Genomic DNA, 27,641 nt, shown 5'->3' on the forward strand with positions numbered 1-27,641 from the left:
TGCTCAGGAATCAGTCTTGGGGGGGTGGGGCTCAGGGTCCTGGGCTGCAGTCCCTAGTGGTGGGGTTTTGAGTTTCTGTCCTGAGCCCTAGAGAGTCTAAAGCCCACCACGCTTGCTGGCCCTCCTGAAACCTGCTGGCATCCCCCCAGAGGGCCCTGAACCTCTGGTTGAGAACCACTGGTTACTGTACTATGCAGGTTTCAGAGTAGCAGCCGTGTTAGTCTGTATTCGCAAAAAGAAAAGGAGGACTTGTGGCACCTTAGAGACTAACAAATTTATTTGACCATAAGCTTTCGTGAGCTACAGCTCACTTCATTGGATGCATTCAGTGGAAAATACAGTTGGGAGATTAAAGAAAGAAATACCACAGCTGTGGGATATTCAATGACCTCTTGATTACAAGACAGAAAACCAAAGCCATTTAGCACAAAAATCTATCAAAACAAATTTACCAGAACAGTTTTTTTTTAAATGGAGTATCAAAACTACACCACATCTTATTACACAGAGCCATGGCCAAGATTTTACAAATTCATCTTAATCCTTTGTGCATAAATCAACGGAAAATGCAGTTCCTACCAAACTTTCCACTAAGTATTTACCTGACAGAATCTCTGAAGGCTGCAAAACCTGATTGGCCAGAGGTTTCAAATGATAAATGGAAGGAGTGCCTGAAATTCCACTAAAAGAAAAGGAGTACTTGTGGCACCTTAGAGACTAACCAATTTATTTGAGCATGAGCTTTCGTGAGCTACAGCTAGCTCACGAAAGCTCATGCTCAAATAAATTGGTTAGTCTCTAAGGTGCCACAAGTACTCCTTTTCTTTTTGTGAATACAGACTAACACGGCTGTTCCTCTGAAACCTGAAATTCCACTTTGGAGGACAATCTCATTAATTCATTATGCTGAGCAAATAACAAAGGTAAATTCAACAGTTCAGTTACCATCTAATTAAGTCCACACCCTTTTGCAATGTTCAAGCCATTTCCTACAGAGACTATCTTCTTCCTTGTGGTCTCAAGTAAAATAAAATCTCTCCTTTCAAAGGCATGATCTGCCCGCTGCACAGTTTTTTAAAACGGCTTTTTTTAAAGCATTTCATTGTACTTCACTTTTTTATGCTGCTTTGTATTAGCAGGAAATGGATTTAATAACTCAGATGGTTGGTTTACTTGGATGTAATTCACAGATTTTAAATGACTGTAGTCTATATCCAATGCTATTTTATTTAATTTTATAATATAACTAGTTTCATTTTAAAAATATTGTAATAATGTCCTAAATATCCACCTTCATATTTAGAGTCTTGATTAAATAGGACAGGGCTCTTTGCAAAATCTTTTGGCCTATCTTTTTAAACATTTGAATTTAACACTGATAAAGACATAAATGTAAAAGCGGCAAAGAGTCCTGTGGCACCTTATAGACTAAAAGACGTATTGGAGCATAAGCTTTCGTGGGTGAATACCCACTTGGTGGGATGCATGTCATTAGGATGTACTTCATTACAAAACATTCCAGCTGACATCAGTAATGAAATGCAGAGTCTTTTTAACACTCTTTTTAAGTCATCATTTGACATTAAAAAGTTCAGCAAGATACTTTTTCTTTGTGTGTGTGTCTGTTAGCGTTTCACTGCCAGGCTTGGTGATCTGTCAACATCTAATCTCATGCATTGTGTTTATTCACTGTGCATGTGTGTGTGTCAGAGACAAAGAACTGAGCAGTGTCTCCATGTATTTGTCAACGTCTGCATGTTTGTCCATGGCGTCTGACATTGTTCCTGTGTGTGTGTGAAAATCTTTGTGAGGGTGTGTCCGTGTGTGTCCACTTCCCAGAGGTTAGGGCCAGGGGGACCATCAGATCATCTAGGCTGACCTCTCTTGTGTATGTCAGTGAGCTCGTGTGTCCTTTGTGAGTGTTTGGCGGTGACCCTGGGGGCAAGCTGTGTGCCCAGTGGTGGAAGCTGGTGTGCAGGGTGTGTCTGGCTGCGCATAGCTGGCAGTCTGTGTCAGCAGGTGGAGTGAGAAGTGTGGGAAGGAAGGGCTTTGCGGGGGCGGCCCGCCGCGCTGCGGGCATTGCGGCGAGACGGGCGCTGACAAGACCCCAGGTCCCTCGAGGAGGCGGTGGCCTCTTTCTGTGCGCGTGTCCCTCTGCCCGGGCGGGCTCCTGCTCAGCGCCTCTTGGCGCGCCAGGGAGGCGGGAGCTGGGAGCAGGCGGCAGCCGCAGGAGGAGAGAGGAGTAGGACAGGGGCCGGCGCGGGGGCTCGGCGGCAGCCGGCCAAGGATGGCAGACAACGACCCGCGGAGCGCGCAGGACCTCTCGCAGTTCGTGAGTGCGGGTCCCAGGCAGGGCGGGCCGGGCTGAGGGGGGTCACGGCCCGGGAGCCGCCCTGCCACACGCGGGCTGCAGCTCTCCGGCGAGCCTCCCTCTCTGGGGAACACGGTCACTGCCAGTAACCCACAGAAGCGGCTACAGGGCGGCAGGAAGGCAGAGAAGGTGCCGGTTCCCCTGCAAAGCCCCAGGAGTCCGGTAACAGTAGCAGCAGCTCCTTCCTAAAGCCCCACGGCTGGGGGGGCAATCACTCTGCCCCACGCTGAGTTCCCCCCCTGTTAGAGTCGTTGGCAGAAACCGGAGATTCCCCAACAAGAGGAGGGTAATAGAATAGTCTTTGTGAATTACCTCCAAGTAAACCAGCCATCTCAGCAGCCAGAGTCAGGCTAGTTCAGCTTAGCACGGGTTTAAACAAGAAAATGGGTCAGGTCAGGGCCCAGGCAGGCAGCAGCTCTTACTGAGACACCACGTAACGTGTAAAGCACTGAAAAGTTTGTTACCCAAGGTGTATTTACACTTACAGTTTCCTTAACTAATCCTGTTTGGCCCTCTGTGCCTGTTTTCCACCTGTAAAATGAAGATAATGTGTGGCCGGGCACCGTGCTGGGACTTCTCCCAGCTCTCCAAAAAACCCACCTCCATGAGGAGCCTAGCTCCCAGCACTGGGGCACTGTCTACACTGGCTCTTTACAGCGCTGAAACTTGCTGGGGGGGGGGGTGTTTTTTCACACTCCATAGCAAGCAAGTTGCAGCACTGTACGTTGCCAGTGTACACAAGCCCTTAGTGGTAATAACAGTACTTCACACTTATAGTGCCTTCCACCCCAGGACTTCAATATGCTTTACAAACGTATCAGGGAGTAGCCCTGTTAGTCTGTAGCCACAAAAACAAGGAGTCCAGTGACCTCAAAGTCTAACAGATTTATTTGGGCATAAGCTTTCATGGGTAAAAAACTGCACTTCTTTAGATTCATGGAGTGAAAATTACAGATGAAGGCACAAATATACTGACACATGAAGAGAAGGGAGTTAGGTTACAAGTGGAGAACCAGTGCTGAGAAGGCCAATTCAATCAGGGTAGAAGTGTCAACACCAAGAGAGGGAAAATTGCTTTTGTAGTGAGCCAGCCACTCACAGTCCCTATTCAAGCCTAAATTAATGGTGTTAAATTTGCAAATGAATTGTAGCTCTGCAGTTTCTCTTTGAAGTCTGTTTTTTAAGTTTTTTTGTTGAAGGATGGCTACTTTAAAATCTGCTATAGAATGTCCAGGGAGAGTGAAGTGTTCTCCTACTGGCTTTTGTATGTTACTATGCCTGATGTCTGATTTGTGTCCATTTATTCTTTTATGTAGAGACTGGCCTGTTTGGCCAATATACATGGTAGAGGGGCATTGCTGGCACGATGGCATATATCACATTAGTACATGTGCAGGTAAATGAGCCCCTGATGGTGTGGCTGATGTGGTTGGGATCTTTGATGGTGTCACTAGAGTAGATATGGGGACAGAGGAAGCAATGGGGTTTGTGTTTCTGTGGTGTGGTGTGTAGTTGCTGGTATTTGATTCAGGTTGGGGGCTGTCTGTAAGCGAGGACTGGCCTGCCTCCCAAGATCTGAGAGAGCGAGGGATCGTTTTCCAGGATAGGTCATAGATCGTTGATGATATGCTGGAGAGGTTTTAGCGGGGGGGGGCTGCACGAGATGGCTGGTGGTGTTCCGTTATTTCCCTTGTTGGGCCGGTCCTGTAGTAGGTGACTTCTGGGTACTTGTCTTGCTCTGTCAATCTGTTTTCTCACTTCCCCAGGTGCCTGCATCTGTAATTTTCACTCTATGCAGCTGAAGAAGTGGGGTTTTTTTTACTCACAAAAGCTTATGCCAAAATAAATATTAGTCTTTAAGATGACACTGGACTCCTGTTGTTTTTACAAACAGTTAGTCTCACAACACCCACATGACAGAAGTATCCCATTTTGCATAAAGGAAACAAACAATGAGATATAATTGTGCAGAAGCCAAAGAAAATATATTCAACTTTTAATTACTTGATTCGTCATAGGTTGGGTACATACTTCAGTCTGTGTGTTTGGGTCTCAGAATGATCTTCTTAGAAACTAGATTACTAGTTACAGTTCTTCTAAGCCAATCTGGAAAAGAATAGTTGTATTTGTTCTTTCATACATTAATACATAGGACAGATATCAATAAGATCCAATGAACTTCTTAGCCATGCATCTCTTTCACACACTGCTTTTCTAATTTGATTTTCTATTTCAGCCCAGTGTTGTTAATGAAATTATCACACCATGTTTTATTTTTCACAGAATAGAAAGCTCTTCTGAAGTGTCAAGACAGTATATTCTTTGCTGATTTGGGTGGATGTTTTAATTAGTTATTTTTTACAGGCAGAAAACCTACTACAGCAACTGCAGGAGAACTTTCAAGCTTTGACTGAAAAGTTAACTCTGAGAAATATCCTTTTTTGTTATTCTGTATGTTACTAGATTAATAGAGCAAGTTCGGTAGGATTTTAAATAAGTTTATATAAAAAACACTAACTGTTTCACCTGGTTGGTTTATCTGATATTTTACTTTGAGAAATCAAGATCTGGATACACTTACACTTCAGTTTGGTATTCAGAAAGATCCCGAATACAATTAACCATGCATTTATACAGAGATCCAAATTGTACCATAGTTAAATATTTTACCTTTCCTCAGAAGAATGCTGATATTTGTATGGTAAAGACCAGCCAGTGTACAGCAATTCTTGCTGATGGGAGTCTATAAGAAAAGGTGGCAAGTTGTCTGCAATATCCTGACGGCCAGGTACAATCACCTCGGCAAGAACCGTGAAAGAGGAAAGAGAGGTCTATAAGAACTGCTTTTTAAATTAGTGTATTATGCATAACAAATAGAAAGTACGGACAAACTTTCTTTTAGCCTTCCATGTATAGGGAAAAGGAGAATTGGACCCAAAGAGAGAAGCTGAGAACAAAAAGGGCTCTGAGGTATCTCTCACTAATTAACAATACAGAAACTGGGTCACATACCTGGAAACTTGCTGCACAAGATAAGCTGTAACAACCAACCTCTGCTCTTATTCTCCCCTCCCCACCCCAAATTTTTGTAATTCAGCTTCTGTATGCATTTTGATTGCATATTTATGTTGTCCATGGTTGACCTTACAGGTACATTAGTAAATGCAGCTGTAATTCACTATGGCCTCCTAGGTAATAGGGTGTTATACAGCATAATGTCCGTCTTTCAGAGCAACTTCTTGAGGCACATTCCTCACCAAAAAAAAAAAAAAAAAAAAAGAGGCTGTTAGGAAGAAAGCTGTTCTAACTCCAAGTAGGTAGGCATTCAAGTAAGCATTCAAATCACTCACAGGGCACGGCCCTTTTCAGATACTATAAAACTTATTGCAATGCAATTTTGTAACATTCCTTTCAGCTTCAGTTTTGCATGAGATGGAGTCATCTGGAAGAGTAACTTCTGACTGGTAAACATTTCACAGAAGTGAAAGTTAACAAAACTGTACTCTTGCTATACATAACAATGTTCTCTTTAACTTTTTACTGGAAGAAATGGGTGAACGTATTGATGACCTTGAAAAGCACGTCACTGACCTAATGGCACAGGCTGGGATAGAAAATACCAGTGAGGATCTGATGGTGAGAGTTGCTCTGTAAAACAAAGTTGTGTGTAGTTATGCTGTAAACTGCTTCCACACTACCGGGGAGAAAGGCTTGGTGCCCAGGTTCTCCATCCCTTTTAAAGGTGGGCATCTGAGTTACGGTTTGTGACTGTGAAGGTTGGAACGGAAGAGGGGAAGGAGTCTATCCTCCCACTCCAGCATCACTCTTATATCAAGCTCATTAAGGCCCATTAAGAATTGACTACACTGTCTGAACCAGTTGTCTAACATCACTAGTAGACAAAGTCCTGGTGTAGAAAAGGCTTAACACAGATGAAAGAATTTGTCTCTAAATCATAGAGAACATTATTTGGAGAAATTAAGTTTTTAGTGCTTTGTTTAACAATGAAGGCTTCCTATGCATTACATCTTTCCATTTGGTCTTGATACCTGAAGCTCCACTAAAATGCCAACAATAAATGCTTTGGAGTACATATATTCCCTTAATGGGAACTGCACACCCAGATCCACAATGTATTCTAATAGACTATCACCTTGTAGATTGTTTAATATCAAGCATTTAAATGGAATCTCTTGTAACAGTTTGAGACTAACTCAAAAACAGAACTTATGTAAGTTTACACTACATATTTTCAAATCCCGAATTCATTTAGCAGATTTCTAAGGTGACATCCCAAGAACACAGAGCAAAGTTAGTGCCTAAAATTACCTTAGTTTAGGCTCCCGTTATATCCTGAATTGTAGGGGGGGAATGGGGAATGGAAAAGAGAACATACTGTAATCTTGCATCCTGACAGAGAAGATTAGCACCTGATTTTCAAATATTGTTAAAATATTTTGCCATGTAAGTCTGCATTTATTTGGAATCTAGATTGTATTTAAAAAAAGGTTGAGGTCATTTTTAATAATTTAATATGCCTGGGATTTGATTCTGCTAACAGCATCCACTATAGCATGCTGCATTTTTAAACTATATTTTACAGCTAGTTGTATCTAAAATTAACAAGAAAAATTAAGACTTTGTATCACATATCTGAACTATCACAATAACCTTAATTTGTAACTGAAGAATTGATGAATCAATGTATAGCGCCTAGATCCCTGGATAGACACCAGAGAAATAAAAATAAAATTTTAAAAACTAACACAGGTCAGCATATTTAGTAGTTATACAGTTGTCTCACTTTAATTGTCCTGTAGTATTTGGTGATATTTTCCTTCTATTACCATGATTTTCCTTTAACCCATCTGAAAAAAAAAATCCCTGAATTTGAGATAAATGAGTTGATTTTGTGATTTAAAGGAACCCATATTAAACAGAGCAAGGAAGTGCAGTAAAGTATATACACTATATTCTTCTGTCCCTTTTGATGCCTAATTTCTGTGGAAAAACAAATATTTCATAACATTGAAACCACCATCTCAAATCTTAAATTAAAATGTTAATTGTACAAGGATGTTCCTATTATATTGCAAAAAGAAAAGGAGTACTTGTGGCACCTTAGAGACTAACCAATTTATTTGAGCATGAGCTTTCGTGAGCTACAGCTCACTTCATTGGATGAATTTGCATCCGATGAAGTGAGCTGTAGCTCACGAAAGCTCATGCTCAAATAAATTGGTTAGTCTCTAAGGTGCCACAAGTACTCCTTTTCTTTTTGCAAATACAGAATAACACGGCTGTTACTCTGAAACCTATTATACTGAACCATATTCATTAATTGAATAAGCAAATAATATTTTTTTTTTTGCACAGCACTGAAAATGAGAACATACTGATCAAGAAATACAGACAGAATCTGTATTACATTCTATAGAGAATGAGGAAGATTTCATTTACAAACAGGATGTGTATTTCTACAAAATTCAAGTGAAAATACCACACATTGTAAAGGACTTCAAAGGGTAAAATTTTTAGTCTTGCACCATGACTGATAACTAGAACATCTATTAATATTTCAGCAATCACAAAGAATAGCTCCAGTGAAAGAAAAGTATATAAGCAAATTATGTCATGCAAGATATGAAGTCTCCATTTTTTGTTACTGATCCAATAAAGGAGGAAAGATGAGTTATGGCCATCAGACTAACGACACATTTTACTTAAGATGCCATAGAGGAAACACTATCTTATCAAGAGATGAGACTAAATTTGTGTACAATATTCATTACAAAAATCCAAAAATATATTCTGTAATGAATCTGCCCAGCCATGTAATTTTTAAAATGATAAAGATTAAATAAAAAGCTATTCATTTTCAAAATACCTGAAACATGCTCTTGTAAAAAAATTTAATGTTTAGATTTGTTTCCGAATTTCCTTGTTTTTGAGTTTAATAGTCCCAGAATAACTGAATCCTCTTGTGGCAATGGATTTCCACAGTTACAATATTGTATGTGTATGAAACCACATTATTTTGTCACTCCCTTAGATTCAGTGTGTGCACAAGCTCGCTCTCTCGCTTTCAGAATATGTACCCATACTATTAATGCTGAAATAAGATTTTTATCTGAGTGATATAGTCTACTTTGGTACACAGAATATATTTACACTACAAGCTAGGGCTGTAATTCCTCTGCTTGCATAAACACGCTCACACTAGCTCTCATCAAGCTAGTGAAAGTATAAGTAGCAGTGTAGCCCTGTTAGCATGGGTTGCAGAACCCATTGGTTCAGGAGGGTTTGTACTAAGCACAGTTAAGCCCTGCCTCTGCTGCCATTACTCACACTACCATGGCTACATGGCTATTTATACTCATGCTAGTTCAGTGAGAGCTAGCATGAGTATGCATACACAAAAAGGAGAATCACACCCTAGCTTGTAGTGTAGACATTAGCCAAAGATGAATCTTGGAAATTCCTCTGTACTTGCACACCTCTGAATACAAGTTGCTTTATCAAAGTCATACACAGAAAAGGACTGTGCACTTAAACAGAGCCCTCACTTCTGTCTTGCTACATACCTCTTTCCAAAATAGTGCATACCAACATTGAGGTGTGCATATATCTCACCATACAATCTGTAGCAGGAAACCATATCTCACCTATGTACTTTCCCCAGCATGAGGGGATGAGCTCAGAAAGGATCCCATTTTGAATACAGGATAGGTTTTGGAACATGAGATAATGCTATCATACATCTGCTTAACAAGATAGACTTGACAGAACAAATTAAAGAAAACAAATTAACTTCAAGGATATAAGATTCCAAAAGGATGATACTATTACTAGGCAATATCTTGCTGGAAATGGAATTTCATGGCACTTAAATTTCATGGCACATCTTTTACAGGGTACAAAAACAAAGGTATGAGTAGGTAAATAATATTGTTCATAAAAATGCTACTTTTTTTGTAATCCAGAAGCATTTACTATGCACTGAGCATTGTTCACACAAGGGAAAACTGTCCCTATCCCAAATAATTTACAATCTAGGAAATAATTTCCCAATTAAGATATTTACAATGTAGTTTATACCTGCCTTTTCTTGAATGCACCCAAAACTAACTCTAGTAAGGAAACAAACAGCAAAAGACCAATGAAGAGAAGTTAATCATTCTCAACCACAGTGTTTCAGGAAGGAGTGCACACTTAAAACTACTATGGATCTTGCTTCTTCACCGCACCTCCCTTCCCCTGGCTTGAGACAAAAAGCAGGAATGCAGAAGTACAGCAAATCAGTCTTCAGAAAGTGTAACACTAAAATAAAGCAGTTATTTCTGAGGGCTTCTTTAGAGTAGAAAAATTGCATCAAACTAACAATCTATTTAAAAATCAACCTAGTTAAACGAGTTCTAATCCCTAATGTAAACACATGTAAACCAGTTTCATTATCACCTAAATCTGTTTAGCTCCTGCTTTGGTAATACCAAAACAAGCTGAAATTATTTAAGCATGGATTACATGGGTTTAAGCAAGGCAGGAGTTTCACCTCAGTCTAACTAGATCGATTTAAAACACTATCTCACTCCTGCTATGTGGACAAGAAAAGGCTAAGCTAAATAAGCATACTAAACCAGGGATCAATTAAGCATCTACCCCTCTCCTGCTACTCTAAATAGAACTGGTCAAGCCAGTTCTATTTAGCATAGCAGGAAGAACAAAAATAAAAGGATCAACTGCTTTTCAGCTGTTAAATTGTTAAAATTAGTTTCTCAACTATTTGTTGAAAGGCAGAGTCCAGGATGGACCCCCAGAGTCAGTTAACAGCTGACCAGGCTTTAAAAAACCGTGCTAGTCCATGTTTATCTTTGACATTACCTGGGACGCTTCTCTTTCCCAGTATAATGCAAGTGCCTTAAACTACTTCATTGTATCTAAGAAATTATAAAATTTAATGAGCAGCATCAGTTGCGAACTCTCCCACCAACCTAATCAAGTTTTGCAGATCTTTCCAACTACATGGATGCCTGAAAACCCCAGTTCTTGAAACCACTTCAGAATCTTCATACCCATGCTCCAGATTATTGGAAGCATTTCTGCCAGGTTGCTTCAGCCTTTCCAGGAGTTCCCAACAAATCTAGAAGAGCAATAAGACACCCCCACCCTGTAATGGTCTTTCCTCAAAGCCAGTGGTTTTCAAGGGTCATGGAATGTAAGGCACTGGGTCACGGCAGCTCTGGTCAGCACCGCCAACAGGGCAGTTAAAAGTCCCGCCTGCGGTGCTGCCCAGCTAAGGCAGGCTAGTCCCTACCTGTTCTGACACCGCGCTGCACCCTGGAAGCAGCCAGCAGCAGGTCCAGCTCCAGGAGGGGGTGGGGGAAGGGGGAGATGGGCTCCAAGCACTGCCCCTGCCCAGAGCACCGGCTCCGCACTCCCACTGGCTTGGGCGGGGGCGGTGCCTGCAGGTGAGAGCCGCACAGAGCTGCTTCTGTGCCTCTGCCTAGGAACCAGACCTGCTGCTGGCCGCTTCAGGGGCGCAGTACAGCCCACGGTGCCAGGACAGGCAGGAAGCCTGCCTTAGCACCCCTGCTGACCAGGAGCCACCCAACATAACACCGCGCCCCAATCCGCTGCTCCAGCCCCCCAAACCCAGAGCCCCTTCCTGCCCCCCAAACTCATCCTCAGCCCCACCCCAGAGCCCTTACCCAGTCCCGCATCCCAAGTCCTTGCCCCAGCCCTGAGCCTCTCCCACACCCCAACTCCCTCTGCCCCAGCTCCATTGGGTCGCAGGCATCAACAATTTTCTTCAACTCGGTCACTAAAAAAAAAAAAAAGTTTGAAAACTACTGGCCTAGATAGAGCTCTCTGACTCTCATTGGAATGGTGTTGTATGGGAGAGATGCTCCTAAACTATATTTGGGTGAAGATGCAGTATGTTGTTCTTGGGACCCCAATGAGAAGGCACAGAATCTCTAGTTAGTACAAACAAGGTAAGAGGCAAAAGGATGGCGAACTGGAAGTGTGCCTGTGGGCCATATGCAATGGTCTGACAGAGTTTCAGTCCAATCGGAAAATGCATTTGAGGTCAGGTGAATGAGAAAAAAGGGTTTCTGATGAGGGTGAAATTAGCCAGGGATACCAGGGAAAAGTTAAGGATATTTATGGAACCTGAACTGAATTTTTTTTAGTTCAAATTTTAATAAACAAATTTTATATTTTAAATTGAGATAACTAATGTTATCCTTGGCATTTTCTTAATATAAAAGGTGGTTTGTTTTTTAAAATAATGTTCACGAAGATGAATCACTACAGTCGCCAGCACAGAGAGTGGGGCAGGGACTCCTGTGGTGCTGCTTCTAAGATGTCCAATAGTCTTGGCCCTGGATCCCTGTTCATACAGTGCTTAGAAAATTAGCAGGACTTTATATAATTTTTAATATTTTGTATAGCACCTAGAAATACATTTTTACATAGGAAACAAATCATTCACCATAGTTAAGTATAGCCATATGCACTAGTTCTTGAGGATCAGGGAATGAAACAAATTCAGAGTTACTAGAACAAGCCATGGAATACCAATTCAACCTGCATTTCTCAAAATGGCTGGTGCAGTTGCCCACAAACTAAACAAATAAAAGACCTTTTCTGGTTTAGTTAGAACTGGTTTTCAGTCAGATTTATAATGAAAAGTGTATACAATGATAAGTGTCTAAACTTTAGTTGTAGAATAGCAATTCTGTAATCATAACTTTATAGTGGGGAAATCACATTTAAAGCGTCTTTTTTCAAACATAGGAAAAAAATGTTTTAAGATACGCAACAACTGTATTTCCAGAGAATTTTGCTTGCTTAGTATTTCACCCTCTCTTTTTAGTGCCAATGGTTTCTGGTATCCATTACCAGACATGAACAAAATACCACGAATATGAGACTCTGACAAAAGTGACAAGCCATTAACTTCAAGAGGTGTATCTTGAAAGGCAAATACTTTTATTATTATTAAAAATAATAAGCCAACAGCAAGAACATAACAGCACTACTTTTTATCCATTAATAGGCTACACTAAAAGTTTCTCATGTACATTTGTTTCAACTTGTCATATTTTTTTAACATATTTTTCTAAGAATAGAATTGTGTTAAAAAAATATATTATACTGAGAGGTTGACATTTGCAGAGTTAAAGTCCTTTAATTCAAAAGGAATGATCCAGCTATTGCATTTCTGAAATCAAATGGTTCCAGACTTCCTGTCTATTTTTTCAAATGAAATTTTACAAAGTTTTTAAATAAGAGTTCAAAACAGGTTCATAATAAAAAAATGTAAATCAACTTTTATATACAAAGGATAATTATGTGTATGTGGAGGTGGACTAAAAGAGAAAGGGCAAGTGTCACAGAATGTCAATATCTGTATTTGGTAGAATAGTCTTTTGGTGACACCACGAGACCTCTACCTTTACGAGCTCCTCTATAAACGGTTTCTATAATGTCGATCATCTCTTGCTTGTCTTCCATCGCCCAGTTAATCTTGTTGTTGTTACCTGTACCTAAATCAATCATGATGTGTTTATTCCTTTAAGAGGAAAGAAAAAAAACAGGTCAATATGCTAAACTACTCTCTCATAATATTTCACAGGACTCAAGCACCCTGCAATATGTAACTCTTCTACCATATCCCTGTAGGTCAGCAAATAGGTATTTAACAAATGTATTTTGCCATTTAGTGTTTGTCATACTCAGGTTGAAAGCCCACCTGTTTTAAAATAGTATTTTTCTGTTCCTAAAGTTACAATAAAAAGATAAAGATTTATGTTTATCCTGAGGAATAGCATCTTCATGTCCCCCCCCCCCGCCTCCCGCACAAAAAAGTAACATTTCTGAACAAAGTCCCTTTCTAAAAAGCTCTAGATGTATTTGTCGTTTAACAGATGTTATCAATTAGAAGTAGACCTAGTGGTTCAAGAACTGAATAATGTGGATAGTTATCTATTATGAATATTTTATCTGTGTTGTTTATTTAATTAGCATGTGAACGAGATGTATTTTTTCTTAGACATTTAAATTTGAAATTCCCTATGGTGCCAAGAACTCAAATATTGTGCTAGTATATGAGAACAAAGTGAAGTGGATCAGTGTACTTTTATTTCTCCAAGAAACCAAAAAGTACAAGCACAAGTAATTTGAGGTGTTAGTAATTTACTGTAAAGATTTAATTTTATGTTGGCAGTGTCTTTAAATGTTGCCACACTTCAAAATGTCAAGCAAATACACAACGAATGCAAAAAGTTTAGCAGTTCTATCACTCTAGGAAACGTAAGACATTTCAACTATAAGATACGGATATTGTTATAAACTTAACACATTTGATTTTTAAATGTAAATATTTTAATTATATTTAGGGCTTGTTTCTGTAAATCTAACATCTAAAATCAGCTACTGTGCAGATTCAAACATGCAAAACTGCTGATTTCATAGGTACAGTGTTCTGTGCAGCTGGGTAGCAGGAAGAAAAAAAGCTCAGAATGCTTTTTTAAAACCTCTGCTTGAGAGGCGAATGCAGTAACACTTCCTGTGCACAATGGGCCTCCTCCAAACCAATGAAAAATACTCCATTGACTTCAATAGGTCTAATGTGAGGAAAATTATCCAGATGGCATATGTTAATACACATTAAGATATAAAACAATGCCATTTAAACTTCCCACTGTGCTTTGAGATGAATATGGCACTAGAGTGAAAATTCAGTCAGGATCTTAGGGTTCATCTACACTTAAAATGCTGCACCAACACCACTGTTGCACTTCACTGAAGACCCTACCAATGATGATGGGAGGGGTTCTTTTGTCAGGGTAGGTAATCCACCTCCCTAATGGGTGGTAGCTAGGTCAACAGGATAATTCTCCCTTTGATTTAGCGCTGTCTACACTGGGCGCTAGGTGGGTTTAACTGCATTGTTCAGGGCTGCAGATTTTTCACACACCTGAGCGACACAGTATTACTGACTTAACTGCTAGTGTAGACCAGGCTTTACTTGCAGTATCATCTTGGTTCATAACGGTGCTGTTTTTAATTCTCAGGAATGGAAGTGCTAAGTGGCAAATGGGTCAGGGTATCAACATTACTGAAGAATTGATACAAGGTGTTAAGGTTTATTAGATTAATTGGGGAAGAGCCACACTGAACTTGAATGCAATTACTTGTACATAAGTACAATACCATCTTAAATATTTTTTAAAAAAATACAAGAGCATATATAAAATGCATACAATACATTGCCCTTAATTATAGCATGTAATCCACAATACACCAAATTAAATTATACAGTAGAAATAAGGCATACCTAAAGAAAAACATGACCGTACAGGGATCATACAACTCGTACATCTTGTTGAAGTCTGGTACTTCTGTGATATCCACAAGATAAATAACAGCAAAATTTTTTACCTGAACAGAAGAAACAAAATTAAAATGACTGTAAACAGAGCAAAATACACTAGCAAGCCTTTAATAACTATATAATGACTGATCTTTTTATAGAATTTTGACAGATTTAGAGAAAATATGCTCAAGTTATTGCAATAATAATGCTGCAAGATGTTCATAACTAAGTCAAGCAAATATTTATTCCCTTTTGCCATTTCTAACTCGCTCTTAAAAGTTTGGAAAATAAATACATTTTAAAATATTACAGACAAGACATCTTATTGAGAAAGGGAATTCACATCCAGTAACAGAAAAATGGTATGTATTAAAATAGTGACTAAGTCACACTCTGTTGTGCCTTCCTCTCAATTATATATCTGACCCTATAAATATTTAAGGTAAGAGTGCTAGCAAATGCTATCATTAAGGTTGCTGAAGGGTTAGAATTTAAATGCTTAATTTTCAGTTGCTTATGACTTCCAGAAACTTTCACCCAAAAAGCTGAAATTTTCCATAATTTGTCTGTGTCCAAAGCAGAAAGTTTTTTTTAAAAAGTTTGAGCAAAGATGGGTTAGCTATTATTTAATAGAACAGTAGGGAAAAAAAAACACACTAAACTTCAGAATTAAAAAAAAAAACCTTCAGGCTTTTTGGACATCTATGAAGTCCAAATGGCAGGGGTAGAAAGTTTAAATTTGGCATGTAAATATTCCTCATTGAGTAATACTTTTGAGAGCTCTGACAAAAGTAGGATTTGATTTTGCAGAGTTATTATGAACTGAAGATTGCACTTTGTACATGCACCGTACATTTTGAAATGGGTTTTCTTACTAAATTCATGGTTAATTTCTTAAATTGCTGAAGAAAGCTATGCTCCAGTTGAAAAGAAAAATGTACAGTCCACAGGCTCTGAGCGAATTAATAAAATTATCTTGAAAAGAAGGAGAACTGATATGAACATTTAAGTCACTAAACATACTGGACAATGATAATGAAAATATGCACATACACAAGGATTAGATACACATGTAGCATCTATTTTTAAGTTGCAGAAACACCACAGTTTTGAGAAACGTTTATATGATATACTTGCTTGCTTTTGTAACTCACATGTATAACAGGGAAGAGTTAAATGTAGTGCAAACACCCTTATATTTTTGTTTCCTGACTTTTCAATGCATAACTAGGCAAATTTTGCATTCTCTAAAAGGTAATACTTGCAAAATCTTAGATTGTAACAAGCTTAATATTTTTCAAGTACTTTTAACTATTTAATTTTCTGTCAAGTACAACTTGGAAAACAAAATATGATTAAACAGAAATTATATAACATGTTAACAAATAAAACAATACAGAATTATGCAGTATCAAGCAAGCACTTTTTTGTTTAGTGTAAACAGCAATTAGTCATTTTAAAAGTCTGCAAATGCATACATAACATAGGTACTTTAAGAAAGTACCTTGATTTTTCATTCATGTACAAAGTGACAAAGCTATTTGGTATACATCATAATCCAAATGTCTGTCAAAAAAGTAAATTTCTATTTAGACACACAGTATCAAACCTCAAAGTCTGTGTACATATAGTCAGCCCCAAGAACTCAGTTCACATTACCTATGAAGTTAACTGTATTTATAAGATCAAATTAGATAATCTTCTGAAGTAACTCATTGCTTCCAGGTTGATTTTGCAGGAAAAGACTTCTCCAGCACAGTGAAACTAAGACATTATTTTCACTCTACTGCTGCTTCTGTAAGAACTACCAGGTGACTGACATGTACAATACCAACAGCTCATGTGCAATTCTCCTGCTGGGAAATTTCTACAATGCACATTTGTCAGCAAAAACCTAAAACTCTTAGGACACACTAAATTTAGTCCTTGAATAAAATATCAGTGTCTGGTTAACCTTGAGATCACATTGTCCACAATTTTTAAAATATACTTTCATGAAACAAAGAGCATTTCTGCCAAAGGTAGAATTTATTATGAATCAAAGCACAAGCACAAACATTTCTATTTTTGAAGTACAAAAGAATACCATTAAAATATTAAGAAATATAAGTAAAATATTTTTATATGCAAAAATATTAGTTTTTACTCAATGCAAGAAATACTATAGCACCTACCATAGGAGTGGCTTAAGTTTGTTTGATATTTCCTCTATTTAAATGAACTGAGCAATTACAGCTCCTATAGAATATAAACTACAAAATTTTGTAGGTCATTAGCAAGGGACCCAAATGGCCTCACACTTTAGGAGAGGAAGCCACTGAGGGTACAAATATTAACTTTTCTTTGTTTTACAAAACTGAGAAATTTTACATAGTTAATATTCAATAAACAATATTAGCTGAATCTCACTTTGAAAATGAGATTGTTTTGATCATTATACATACTTTGGTAGAGATCTTATCACCATAATCTAAGCACCTCCCAAACATTAATGAACTTACCTTCCCAGCATTAGATTGGAAGAAAATTGTTGTACTAATTTTATAAATGGAGGACTGAGTACACATGCATTTAGCAACTTGAACAAAAATCACACATGAAATCTGAGGTAGTCAGGAACTAAATCCAGAATGCCTTCCTTTCCTCTCTCCATGCCCTTTGTTTCAATTCTGAAAAGATTTTTAATTAGAATTCAGTGCTTTACAGCATTTGAACACTGGAATCACTAGCCACGCTCCTTAGATTGAAGGCTCTTTGGGACATCTTTTTGTTCCGTGTTTCTACAGCACCCAGCACAATGGGACATGGTCAACAACTGGGGCTCTTAGGCACTAATACAATACATACAACAAATGTTCCTATATAGAGCACAGGTGCCCAAACTTTTCCTGTTGCACTTCCTCTTTCCAGTAATGGACTCTGTCTGTGCCCCTACTCCGTTACTGGCTCAGCAGAGGAGTTTCAGCTGAAGGTGGAACTGGGGGCAGAACTGGAGATGGGGAAGGACCTGGGGCTAAAGGCAGAGCGGGAATGAACGCAGAGCTGGCCTGGGGCTGAGGGCAGAGCAGGGAGCATAGTGGAGCTGAGGCTGGGGGTGGAGCTGGTCGGGGGGGAGTGGAGCTGTGGCTGGGGTTGCAACTGGTCTGAGGGCAAAGTGGGGCTGGGTGGCACTCTCTCCCCACTCCCCTCTGGGAGCTGGCCCAGGCCCTGCCACAACACCTCCCCCATACAGATTCCTCCACACCCCACAAGGGGGCATGCCATGCAGTTTGGAGACCACTGTTTAGAGTATAAAACTTGTTCCCTAACGTTTCAGCATAGTGGCGCCTATCTAGAAGTCAGATGTGAGAACAAGACACTAAACACTAACTTTAACATAACTACCTCAAACCAGAGAAGAAAATAAATATAATACTGGAAAAGCAAATCATGTTAGTACCCCATCAGCTACAACTATACTTAAAGACAATTGCAGCTGGCACAATTCTCATTCCAGTAAAAGATACTTGAGTTTATAATCAGACACAGGTACTTACTCCTGGGGAAATTCTGTGCCACCTCGCATAAGCAGAATGTATAGCACCCAATTTCTTTGCTTCCCGGCAGAAAATGACTTTCTGATGGGGAAGCAAAGGAAAGCCACAACAGCGGTCATGCAATCCTCCCCAGCAGTATGTTTCAGGTGCCCAGGGCAGCCAGCAGAGAGGTAAATCACTGTGGGGCAGGGGGCAGAACTGGGGAAGACCCAGCTGGTGGCTCCCACCCTGCAGTGGGCTCAGCTGCTAGTCCCGGCTGGGCTGGGAATGAGAGGACTTCCTCTTCCCCTGTGAGGCATCCAGGGCCGCGTCAGACCCACTCCCAGATTTCTCTCCCAGCTCTAGGAAGCTCTGCAAACTCCCCCTTTCCTGCGCTTCCTGTGCCCATTGCTCCTCAGCTGCAGAGGGAGGGATCACTGTACAGGGAGCTGCTCCCCCATCTGCCCACCCCCGTGCATCCAGAGCCCCTCAAACCCAGACCTTGACACCAAGCCTCACCTCCCCACGCACCCAAAACGCCCCGGGCAAGCCCCCTGCTCCTGCAGCTGGACCACCGTGAAAAGCCACCCGCACCCAGATCCCCACCCCACTGAGCCCCAACCACCTTAACTTGGACCCTCCTGCAGAGTCCCATTACTGTTGCACCCAGAACCCCATAACAAGCCCCTGTGCATCCAGATCCCCCCTGCACCCACATCTCCCCCCCCGAGCCACCCACCCCCAGATTGCCCCACACAGAACCCTCTCAACCCACCCCTGTATCCCCCCCTCACTTGGATCCTCCCTTGCTGAGCATGCCTGCCAACACCTGGTGCACCTGGCACAGAGGGGCAGGGCCCTGGGGTGTTTCTGGGGCAGGCCCAGTCCTTTCACTGTGTCAGGCTTGGGTGTAGCCTCACTGTTGAATCTGTGTCCTGGGAGGGGAGCTGCACAGTGATCTCCCACTTCTGTGCAGCCAGTGGCCTGTGCTCCCCAATGCCATGCTGGAGCCTCCACATTTATTTGACAGATAACATTTGCAGAATTTTTTAAACATTTACTTTTTCAAGGAAAGTAAAAAAGGATAAATCTGAGACTCTTTACAGTTTAAAAGTGTTCAGTGAAGACACCTATAAAAATGTGAATGGAAATCTTTGTACACACATTCAAGTGTAATAAAAAAAGTCTGACTACGTAAAAATCCCTGCAGTAAATCAATGGGACTTCTCCAAAACTATTTCCTTTTAGCGCTTGGGGATTAAAAGTTCCATGGACTCCAAAGTTTGGAAAAAAGAATACTACTGGCCAGATTTGCAAGGTGTCAGACCTCAAGTGCCACTTTCTGCTGCCAACTTGTCTTCCTCCACTCACTTTTTAATTTCAGTCTGATTTTAGTGGCTCCTTATTAGAACTGTTAACACTAAAACCAGTACTGTATACCATCTGAAAACTGACTTCAAGAAGCATAAGCATTCATTCTAAGCTTTAGGAGTTAAGAGTACCGTGCACCAACATCATTCTGAAATGGAAGATGTGGAGAATATGCAGGGAAGCACGACCATTATCTTGGTGTTTCTCAGATCTATGTTTTTGATATTTTTGTTCTTGAATAACTATATAGAACTTCAATAATCCCCGTAAGAGGGAATATCTACACATTCGCTGTTTCTCTCTTCAAGCAAAGTCTGAGAGGCCATCCATGTCCAACACTGCTAGTGTAATAGTGTCTTCTTCTATATTCAAGAAAAGCTACGACACCCAATGAAGTTGAGTGGAGCATATGTGGACTGGGGGAAAAAAAAATTGGATATTTTCTCCACTTAACTACAATGGCCCATTGAAGTTCCTGTTGAATACAGCAGCAGTGTAGATTCTAAAAGCCTATCGCACCTGTAGTGAGGGAACCCAGGCAGAAGTACATATAACAACTTATTCTGTGAAGCTAATATAGTTTTACATTATTCAACAAACATATCCAAAAAAGTTTATGGTTAGATGATGAACCTTAAATATGGCTAACATTTTAATACTTCTCAGGGCTAGAAATATTTGGTGGACCAGTATTAAGCCATTTCTTATAACTGGTCCATGACTAGAAGGATAAGAAAAGTTGTAGGTCCCTTCCGTATATTTCTCCACTTACTTCCCCTCATATAACTCAGCAAGATCAACTTTCAGCTATACAATATTATTTCCCATTTACTGGCTCAAGGCTTTACATCAGACAAAAGAAAAAGTGAATCCCACTTTTCTTCCAATGTCTTTCTTCCTAATGCCGTTTACAATACCTTAGCAGAAAAAAAACCCATATGCCTGCAAGCATTACAATAGCTAACACCCAGTCTACACTAACCTAAAACTTTTAGCCTGAAGCTGTTTTAACACAGTTTAGATAACAAGTTAAACAACCTGACAAAACCAGCTTGCAATTAGGATCTACTCTTGAGGACAGTTTTAAAAAAGTTTGACATGGTGTACTGTGGCCAATTAAATTGTTTTAGCTGGAAACTGTTTTTAAAATAGCTTCAAGTTACATGGTTTTCATACAAGTATATTGGAGATCTGTACTAACAAGCCAAAGCGAGGTGGAAGTTTCTGTCAGATCTTGAGTGACAGTTAAGAGGTACACAGGGTAATTTGCGGGGGACTTAATGGGAAATTTTGCGCAGTCCTAAAAGAAAGCGGAGGAGAGCAGAGGAGGAGCTAAACATGAGTATCAAGGTCTAAGGGAGAAAAAAGACCCAAGAAAAATTTTTTGGGTGAGGAATGTGTTTTTGAATTAAACTCACAAGCATTAACAATATATTAATCGTGATTAATCACGCAATAAAAAAATTAATTGCGATTAATCACACTGTTAAACAATAACAGAATACAATTTAAATATTTTTGGATAGTTTCTACATTTTCAAATATATTGATTTAAATTAAAACACAGAATACAACGTGTACAGTGCTCACTTTATTTTTTATTACAACTATTTGCTCTGTAAAAACAGTATTTTTCAATTCACCTAATATCTTTATTATGAAAGTTGAACTTACAAATGTAGAATTATTACAAAAAAATAAGACACCATAAAACTTTAGAGCCTACAAGTCCACTCAGTCCTACTTCTTGTTCAGCCAATCACTCACACAAACAAGTCTGTTTACTTTTGCAGGAGATAATGCTGCCTGCTTCTTGTTTACAATGTCACCTGAAAGTAAGAACAGGCATTGGCATGGGACCGTTGTAGCTAGCGTTGCAAGATATTTATGTGCTAGCTGAATTAAAGATTCATATGTCTCTTCAGGCAGAGGCATGAAGGGGTATATGAACGTTTAGCATATCTGATATTTAAATACCTTGAAATGCCGGCTACAAAAGTGCCATGCGAACACCTGTTCTCACTTTCAGGTGACATTAGAAATACTAAGCGTGCAGCATTATCTCCCGTAAATGTAAATATGCTTGTTTGTTTTGTTTTTGATTAGTTATGTAAAAAAAATAATGTAAAACTTTAGAGCCTACAGGTTCACTCAGTCCTTCTTCTTGTTCAGTCAGTTACTCAATCTACATTTGTAAATTGCACTTTCATGATAAAGAGACTGCACTATACAACTTGTATGAAGTGAACTGAAAAATACTACTTCTTTTCTTTATCATTTTTACAGTGCAAACATTTATAATAAAAATAATAATATAAAGTGAGAACTGTACATGTTGTATTCTATGTTGTAATTGAAATCAATATATTTGAAAATGTAGGAAAACATCCAAAATATTTAATGCATTTCAATAGTCTATTGTTTAACACTGCGATTAAAAGTGTGATTAAACATGATTAATATTTTTCAGTTAAGCACGTGAGCTAACCGAGATTAATTGACAGCTCTAGTTATTAGACATATAAGCTTTAAATTTAATCAATATTTTCCTGGCTTTAAAATTACGAAGTGATTTTAAAAGAGTATGCTTATCTTAATGATTGGCAAATACCACCAGCTTTAACAACAACTACACTTTTCTAACCTCCCTACTCTGCCTATTAACTGTCTCTGTAGCTTTTGCCTGCCTCCGAGTAGAAGCACAGGGACAAGTGGCCATTTCTTGAGTAGATGCCATTGCTAGTGTGCCTTTCAACCACGGTTGGTTAGATGCAAAGCAATGGACCCAGTCATCTCAAGTCATCACTTGCCAGAGACCAAGTGATTCTCTACCAAATGTCATGCATACAATAAAGGTTTCCGATTTGAGGTTTGTCTGATTTTTGGTATTTACTTTTAGACAAGTTTTAGCTTTTTACTGTAAATATCGTTTAAATATTTGTATTTAATTATATAAAAATTTAGCACCCCAAGCTCTGTATCCCTGGGGATGAGCTTCCAGGAATCACAGGCCGCCTCTGAAACAGTGTTCTGTACTGCAAAAAATAATTTGAGATATTTTCAAGGTATTTTATAAGTATAGTATTCTTACATTTTTGCTCTGGAAAAACTGGAAACACACAACATTATTTCTTGTTAAACTTTCTAAAGTTTTCGGTATGTATTGCACTGAAATGAATGCTTATTTCAATTGTAAACAAGGATATATTTTAGTGGGAACAATCTACTTTATGTTCTGGCGGTTTTCTCTTGCCAAAATACAAGTCAGGTCAATACAGTCCAACTCCACATTGATTATAAAGTACAGATACATTACTACTTCCTAAAATCATGCTGCAAATTTAAAAAAAAAAAATGTTCCACCTCAGTACTAAGTGTGAAATAGAGCTACATTTTCTTCAAATGTAGCATGCAGCTACAGCATGGCAACATTTTGTACTATGCTTTAGATCAGCGGTTCTCAAACTGTGGGTTGGGACTTCAAAGTGGGTCGCAACGCCATTTTAATAGGGTTGCCAGGGCTGGCTTAGACTTGTGGGGCCCAGGGCCAAAGCCCAAGCCCAAGGGCTCCAGCCCTGGCTGGTGGGGCTAAGGTTACAGGCCCCCTGCCTGGGGCTGAAGCCCGTCGGCTTTGGCCCCCCCAGCCTGGGGCAGTGGGGTTTTAGCTTTGCACACACACCCCCGGGGTGGTGGGGCTTGGGCAGGCTCAAGCTTCTGTCCCCTCTCCTGGGGTCCTGTAGTAATTTTTGTTGTCAGAAGAGGGTTGTGGTGCAATGAAGTTTGAGAACCCCTGCTTTAGATTATAAACACCTGTACAATTGGAACTTTTACTCACTCTTTAAAACAGCTGCGAGATCCAAACATGGCTCGTAAGCAAGAGGATGAGGAAGGATCTCCCCCTTTAACCTGCCATTTCTGCAGAGGGAGATTTTTAAATAAAAAGTTACATTGTTCTTTTTCCCCTCATAAAAACTTAAATGCCAATATGTCTGCCAAATTGCCAAGAGTCCTGCCAAAGATAAATACTAATAGTATTCCCGTGTATAATCCATCAGTTCTCACAACATTAAAAGTAAACATAAGACAAACAAATGCAAAGAAGCTGTGCTGAAGAAATGTCAAAGCATCCTCCTAGCTTAAGTCCTGTTATGGCTCAATATTTGATATGTACGCAGTTGCCTTACCAGATGTCTTCAACAACACTGAGATGAACAAGAGAAGTGTAATTTTTTAAGAATGCCATTGAGAAGAAATGACTGCCACAGAAACAGCTTCACATCAGGTTACAGCACATAAAGAACTGTACAAACGATTTTGGAAACAACCGTTGAATGCCATTTAAACATTAATTCACAGTAGTCTTTTTGGCTAGGTTCTTGTTTTATTTGAGTTTCCCACTTTTTCTTCTGAGGTTTAACCAACAAATAATTTGCTAAGATTTCTGTCTAGTTGTACTACTATGCAATAATGTTATCTGGGAGAACATGAAAGGATAAAATATATCCAATCACATATTTATGTAAACAATTACACTGGACCCTCGCTAGAACATGGGATTCATGCGCGGTACCACATTAGAGGGGACTGCGTTAAAATGAATTTCAATTAAAGTAATTAAATTTGGGATTCATGGTCACAACCGCACTATATGCAAGTTCGCGCTATATAGATGCATGTTCTAGCGAGGGTCCGGTGTATTAATTTTTCCTCAGTATCTAAGATGCTTAAATGGGTGATCTGTTTGTCAGAGGGTATCATTGCCATCTGAGAAAGCTTCAAGAGCTTGGCTCAATGTGTACAGATTAAAATTAATTTGAGCCCTGGTATAACCAAGTGCAAACTCTAATTAAGCCAGTGCAGTGGCACCCATTTCAACCAAGGCTGAGCATGGTCTATAAGTGCATTTCTTCCCATGCATTTTAAGATTTTACATTTTAAAAATAAAAATATATGCCAAACTAAAACATCTAAACGTTTTAACCTATTCCAATTAATCTTCTAATTGCTAGTGTATTAATATTACACATTCTGAGTATGAAGTGACAATGCTGGCTTAATCTTACCTGTAGTGTTCATACCAGTGCTATTAATGAAACTTGTTTCCCTCTGAATGGCCTAGATTATTAGATGTTAAACTATCAGCAGTCAGAAAAGAAAAATATTTTCAGGGACAGATGCTCAGTTTTAGAATATAGTAGTACTGTTTCCATTCAATCAAGCATTAAACAACATGGTGGGTAATTATTTCAGATGGCCATGAAAGCAGATGGCTGTTTCACATTCATTCAATGTAGGCATAGCTTGTTAAGGAAACTGAACAAGTTGGATTTATTGCCTGGAAACTGCCTTAGACTAAAAAGAACACGCAATTTCAGATGCTGAACAGAAATATACAATTATCACAAACAACAATCCAAATTTACCTTCTCAGCAATACTGTATAACACTTCATCCATTTTCATACAAGTTGGATCCCAGTCATGTCCAAATCGGATGACCACCACACGGTCTTCTTCTGAAAGAATGGCCTGGTCTACTTGCCAGCCATTGTGTAAGTGAGGAAGCATATACGACATTTTTAAAACTTGATGTAAGGCCTGCAAAAGAACAGAAACCATCTAAGAATTGACAATTCTTGAAATCTACTTAACATTAATCAAGAAAGCCAACCCAATAAAGCTAACACCCATCTGTTAGCTTTTATTTAAGATGATGCACGTGTCCAGACCTCACTGGTTTCCTTTAAAAACACATACACACCACCAAAAGTATTGTTGATAGTGAACTAATTCGGATAAAGACTATTTATTTTTCTTAATGCTGTGTACAGACTGTGCTTTTTCTTAGGATTTCCCACCGTTGCAACTTCACCAACAGTAGTTCTAGCATAGATCGACAGCAAGCATTTTGACTACTGTGTCACCTAGTCCTAGCCTGTATCAGAACAGCCCTAAATGACATGGTGGTTACACTGTGACCTCTCTACAACACTGTTCTCACTGGCACTGAAGTACAGGTAGGAAATTTTAAGGAAACGCTCAGTATGGAGTAGGGCCACGCTTCACATAGCAACCATCGTCCAGTCCAGCAAGAGGGGTCTCCAGCAAGATTCCCATCCAGGAATAGGAAGAATGGAGAGAAACCTCTTCAGCCTTCACAATCTCCAGTCCTTTATTTTCAGTCTTTTACCAACAGGCCCAGCCATATTACAGCTGGCAGGTCAGATGTGCCACGTTCAGAGGCTTGACAGATTTGCTCCCAAACTTACCATTTTTAAAGGAGCTATTACTACCAGGGCGCTGGAGCGATTACTATAGTGGGGGTGCTCAAAGCCATTGAATCAAACTGTAAACCCTGCACATAAGGGAAACCACTAAAAGCCGGGGGACGACGACGACGCGGGGATGCAGTCGCACCCTAGCTCCATCAGCTATGATCATTACAAACCCCTCCACGGTGGGGGTGGTGCAATGTGGGGGCTGCCCCCACTAAGGGTAAACCCGGTGTGCTAATGGGGGCAATGACATGGGGCCAATGACGTAGGGCCACTTAAATCCCAAACCAGCTTTGACACCCCCTCCCACAGTGCCCCACCACCCTCTCCCACAGTGGCCCCCTCAGCCCCGCGCATCACCGCCCCAAAGGGCCCTTCCACAATGCCCCACCCTACACCCCATTGAAGCTGCCCCCCCGCGCCCCTGGCCGCGGCGGCACGGGCTGGCTCCCGCTAGGCGACGCCCCTTCCAGAACATTCCACACGGAGCCCGCCCGCCCAGCGGGCCCCCGAGACACCAACCTCCCACGGCCGCACTCGCAGATTAACCGCCGGCGCCGCTGCCTGCACCACGCTCCACAACGGCCCCCGACCGCGCCGCGAGCCCTGAGGGGGACCAGAGGGGGGCGCGCGCCCACGCCCAAAACTCTACGGGCTCGCTGAAAGGGGGTCGGAAGTGACGCACTGCGTATTCCGAGCAGAACACGTCCACGACAGGAAGCAGTAGTCGCCATCTTGCTTGTAGGCTTCCCTTCAATAGGCGGATTGTTACCTTCTGACCCCTGTGAGGGGAAAAGGAGAGCTGGAGCATACCAACTCCCTAAAGCGGCAGGGGGTAACAGGCTGTACCAATTCACGTGGGAAACATTTTGTACTCCTTTTCTTTTTGCGAATACAGACTAACATGGCTGCTACTCTGAAACCTGTCGTTGATGTATTACCAACCCCCACAAAGGGGAGGCAAGGTTTCAAAAGCCCCACTGGTTGCTCTGAGCCTGGAGATTGCTATGCCAGGCAGGGAAGGGCCCAGCCTTGGGAGTGGTGCCAGGGTTACGCGTGCCAGAGATGTCAAGCCTCACACTTCAGGACAGGAGCCAATGCTGGCTGCCACCAGGCTCCGGACGAGGCGCCTCCAGGGCCAGGCGATGCCATTAGTGTCACACCCACTTTGGGGTGCCCTGCACCTTCCTCTGAAGCAGCTGGTGCTGGGTGAAGCTAGAGACGGGCTCCTGGCCGAGCCGGGCCCCGGGCTTGAGAGTACCGCACTGTGCACGTCCTCACTTCCTGTGAGGCTTTCTCCTGCTTTGATATGGCAGCCAACCCATCATGCTGCGGTCAAGCCTTAAGGGGTAGAAAATTCACAGTGACAGGAGATTGTTGCCAAGTGGGGCCTGTCCTGATCTACCAAGCTCACCCTCCCACGGAACAGTTCTGCTGAGCCAGACTTTTGCAGATGAGATGATGTACTAGAAAAAACACTTACCAAGTCCCTGCCACAGCCAGGTTTAGAGTGAGTTTGTGTGTGTATGGGGGTGGGGGGGGATGTGAGAAAACCTGGATTTGTGCAGGAAATACCCAACTTGATTATCATGCACATTGTGTAAAGAGTTGTCACTTTGGATGGGCTATCACCAGCAGGAGAGTGAATTTTGTGGGGGGGTGGAGGGTGAGAAAACCTGGATTTGTGCTGGAAATGGCCAACCTGATGATCACTTTAGATAAGCTATT

At 40.6% G+C, this 27,641-nt stretch overlaps 2 protein-coding genes across 4 annotated transcripts; one reads left to right on the forward strand and one right to left on the reverse strand.

Annotated features, from left to right (window-relative positions):
* The first annotated feature begins 2,010 nt into the window (after positions 1–2,010).
* On the forward strand, positions 2,011–16,671 carry HSBP1L1 (heat shock factor binding protein 1 like 1). Of its 2 annotated transcripts, none has more exons than XM_078851590.1 (4): positions 2,011–2,332; positions 4,736–4,802; positions 5,913–6,007; positions 16,479–16,671. In XM_078851590.1, the coding sequence occupies exons 1-4, from the start codon at positions 2,288–2,290 to the stop codon at positions 16,566–16,568; spliced, it is 297 nt and encodes a 98-aa protein (XP_078707716.1). In that variant the 5' UTR covers positions 2,011–2,287; the 3' UTR covers positions 16,569–16,671. The 2 variants fall into 2 exon arrangements, with proteins under 2 accessions (XP_078707716.1, XP_078707717.1); XM_078851591.1 differs by lacking the exon at positions 16,479–16,671 and adding an exon at positions 7,748–8,231.
* Positions 12,344–26,617, reverse strand: TXNL4A (thioredoxin like 4A). 2 transcript variants are annotated; one of them, XM_073331812.2, is made up of 4 exons: positions 26,436–26,617; positions 25,063–25,236; positions 14,715–14,818; positions 12,344–12,947 (listed from the first exon to the last, which is right to left on the reverse strand). In XM_073331812.2, the coding sequence occupies exons 2-4, from the start codon at positions 25,213–25,215 to the stop codon at positions 12,776–12,778; spliced, it is 429 nt and encodes a 142-aa protein (XP_073187913.1). In that variant the 5' UTR covers positions 25,216–25,236; positions 26,436–26,617; the 3' UTR covers positions 12,344–12,775. The 2 variants fall into 2 exon arrangements, with proteins under 2 accessions (XP_073187913.1, XP_073187914.1); XM_073331813.1 differs by lacking the exons at positions 25,063–25,236; positions 26,436–26,617 and adding an exon at positions 23,475–23,554.
* Positions 26,618–27,641: the final 1,024 nt, after the last annotated feature.

Source organism: Lepidochelys kempii, chromosome 2 (genome assembly GCF_965140285.1).
Source record: "Lepidochelys kempii isolate rLepKem1 chromosome 2, rLepKem1.hap1, whole genome shotgun sequence".
NCBI classification, from domain to species: domain Eukaryota; kingdom Metazoa; phylum Chordata; order Testudines; family Cheloniidae; genus Lepidochelys; species Lepidochelys kempii.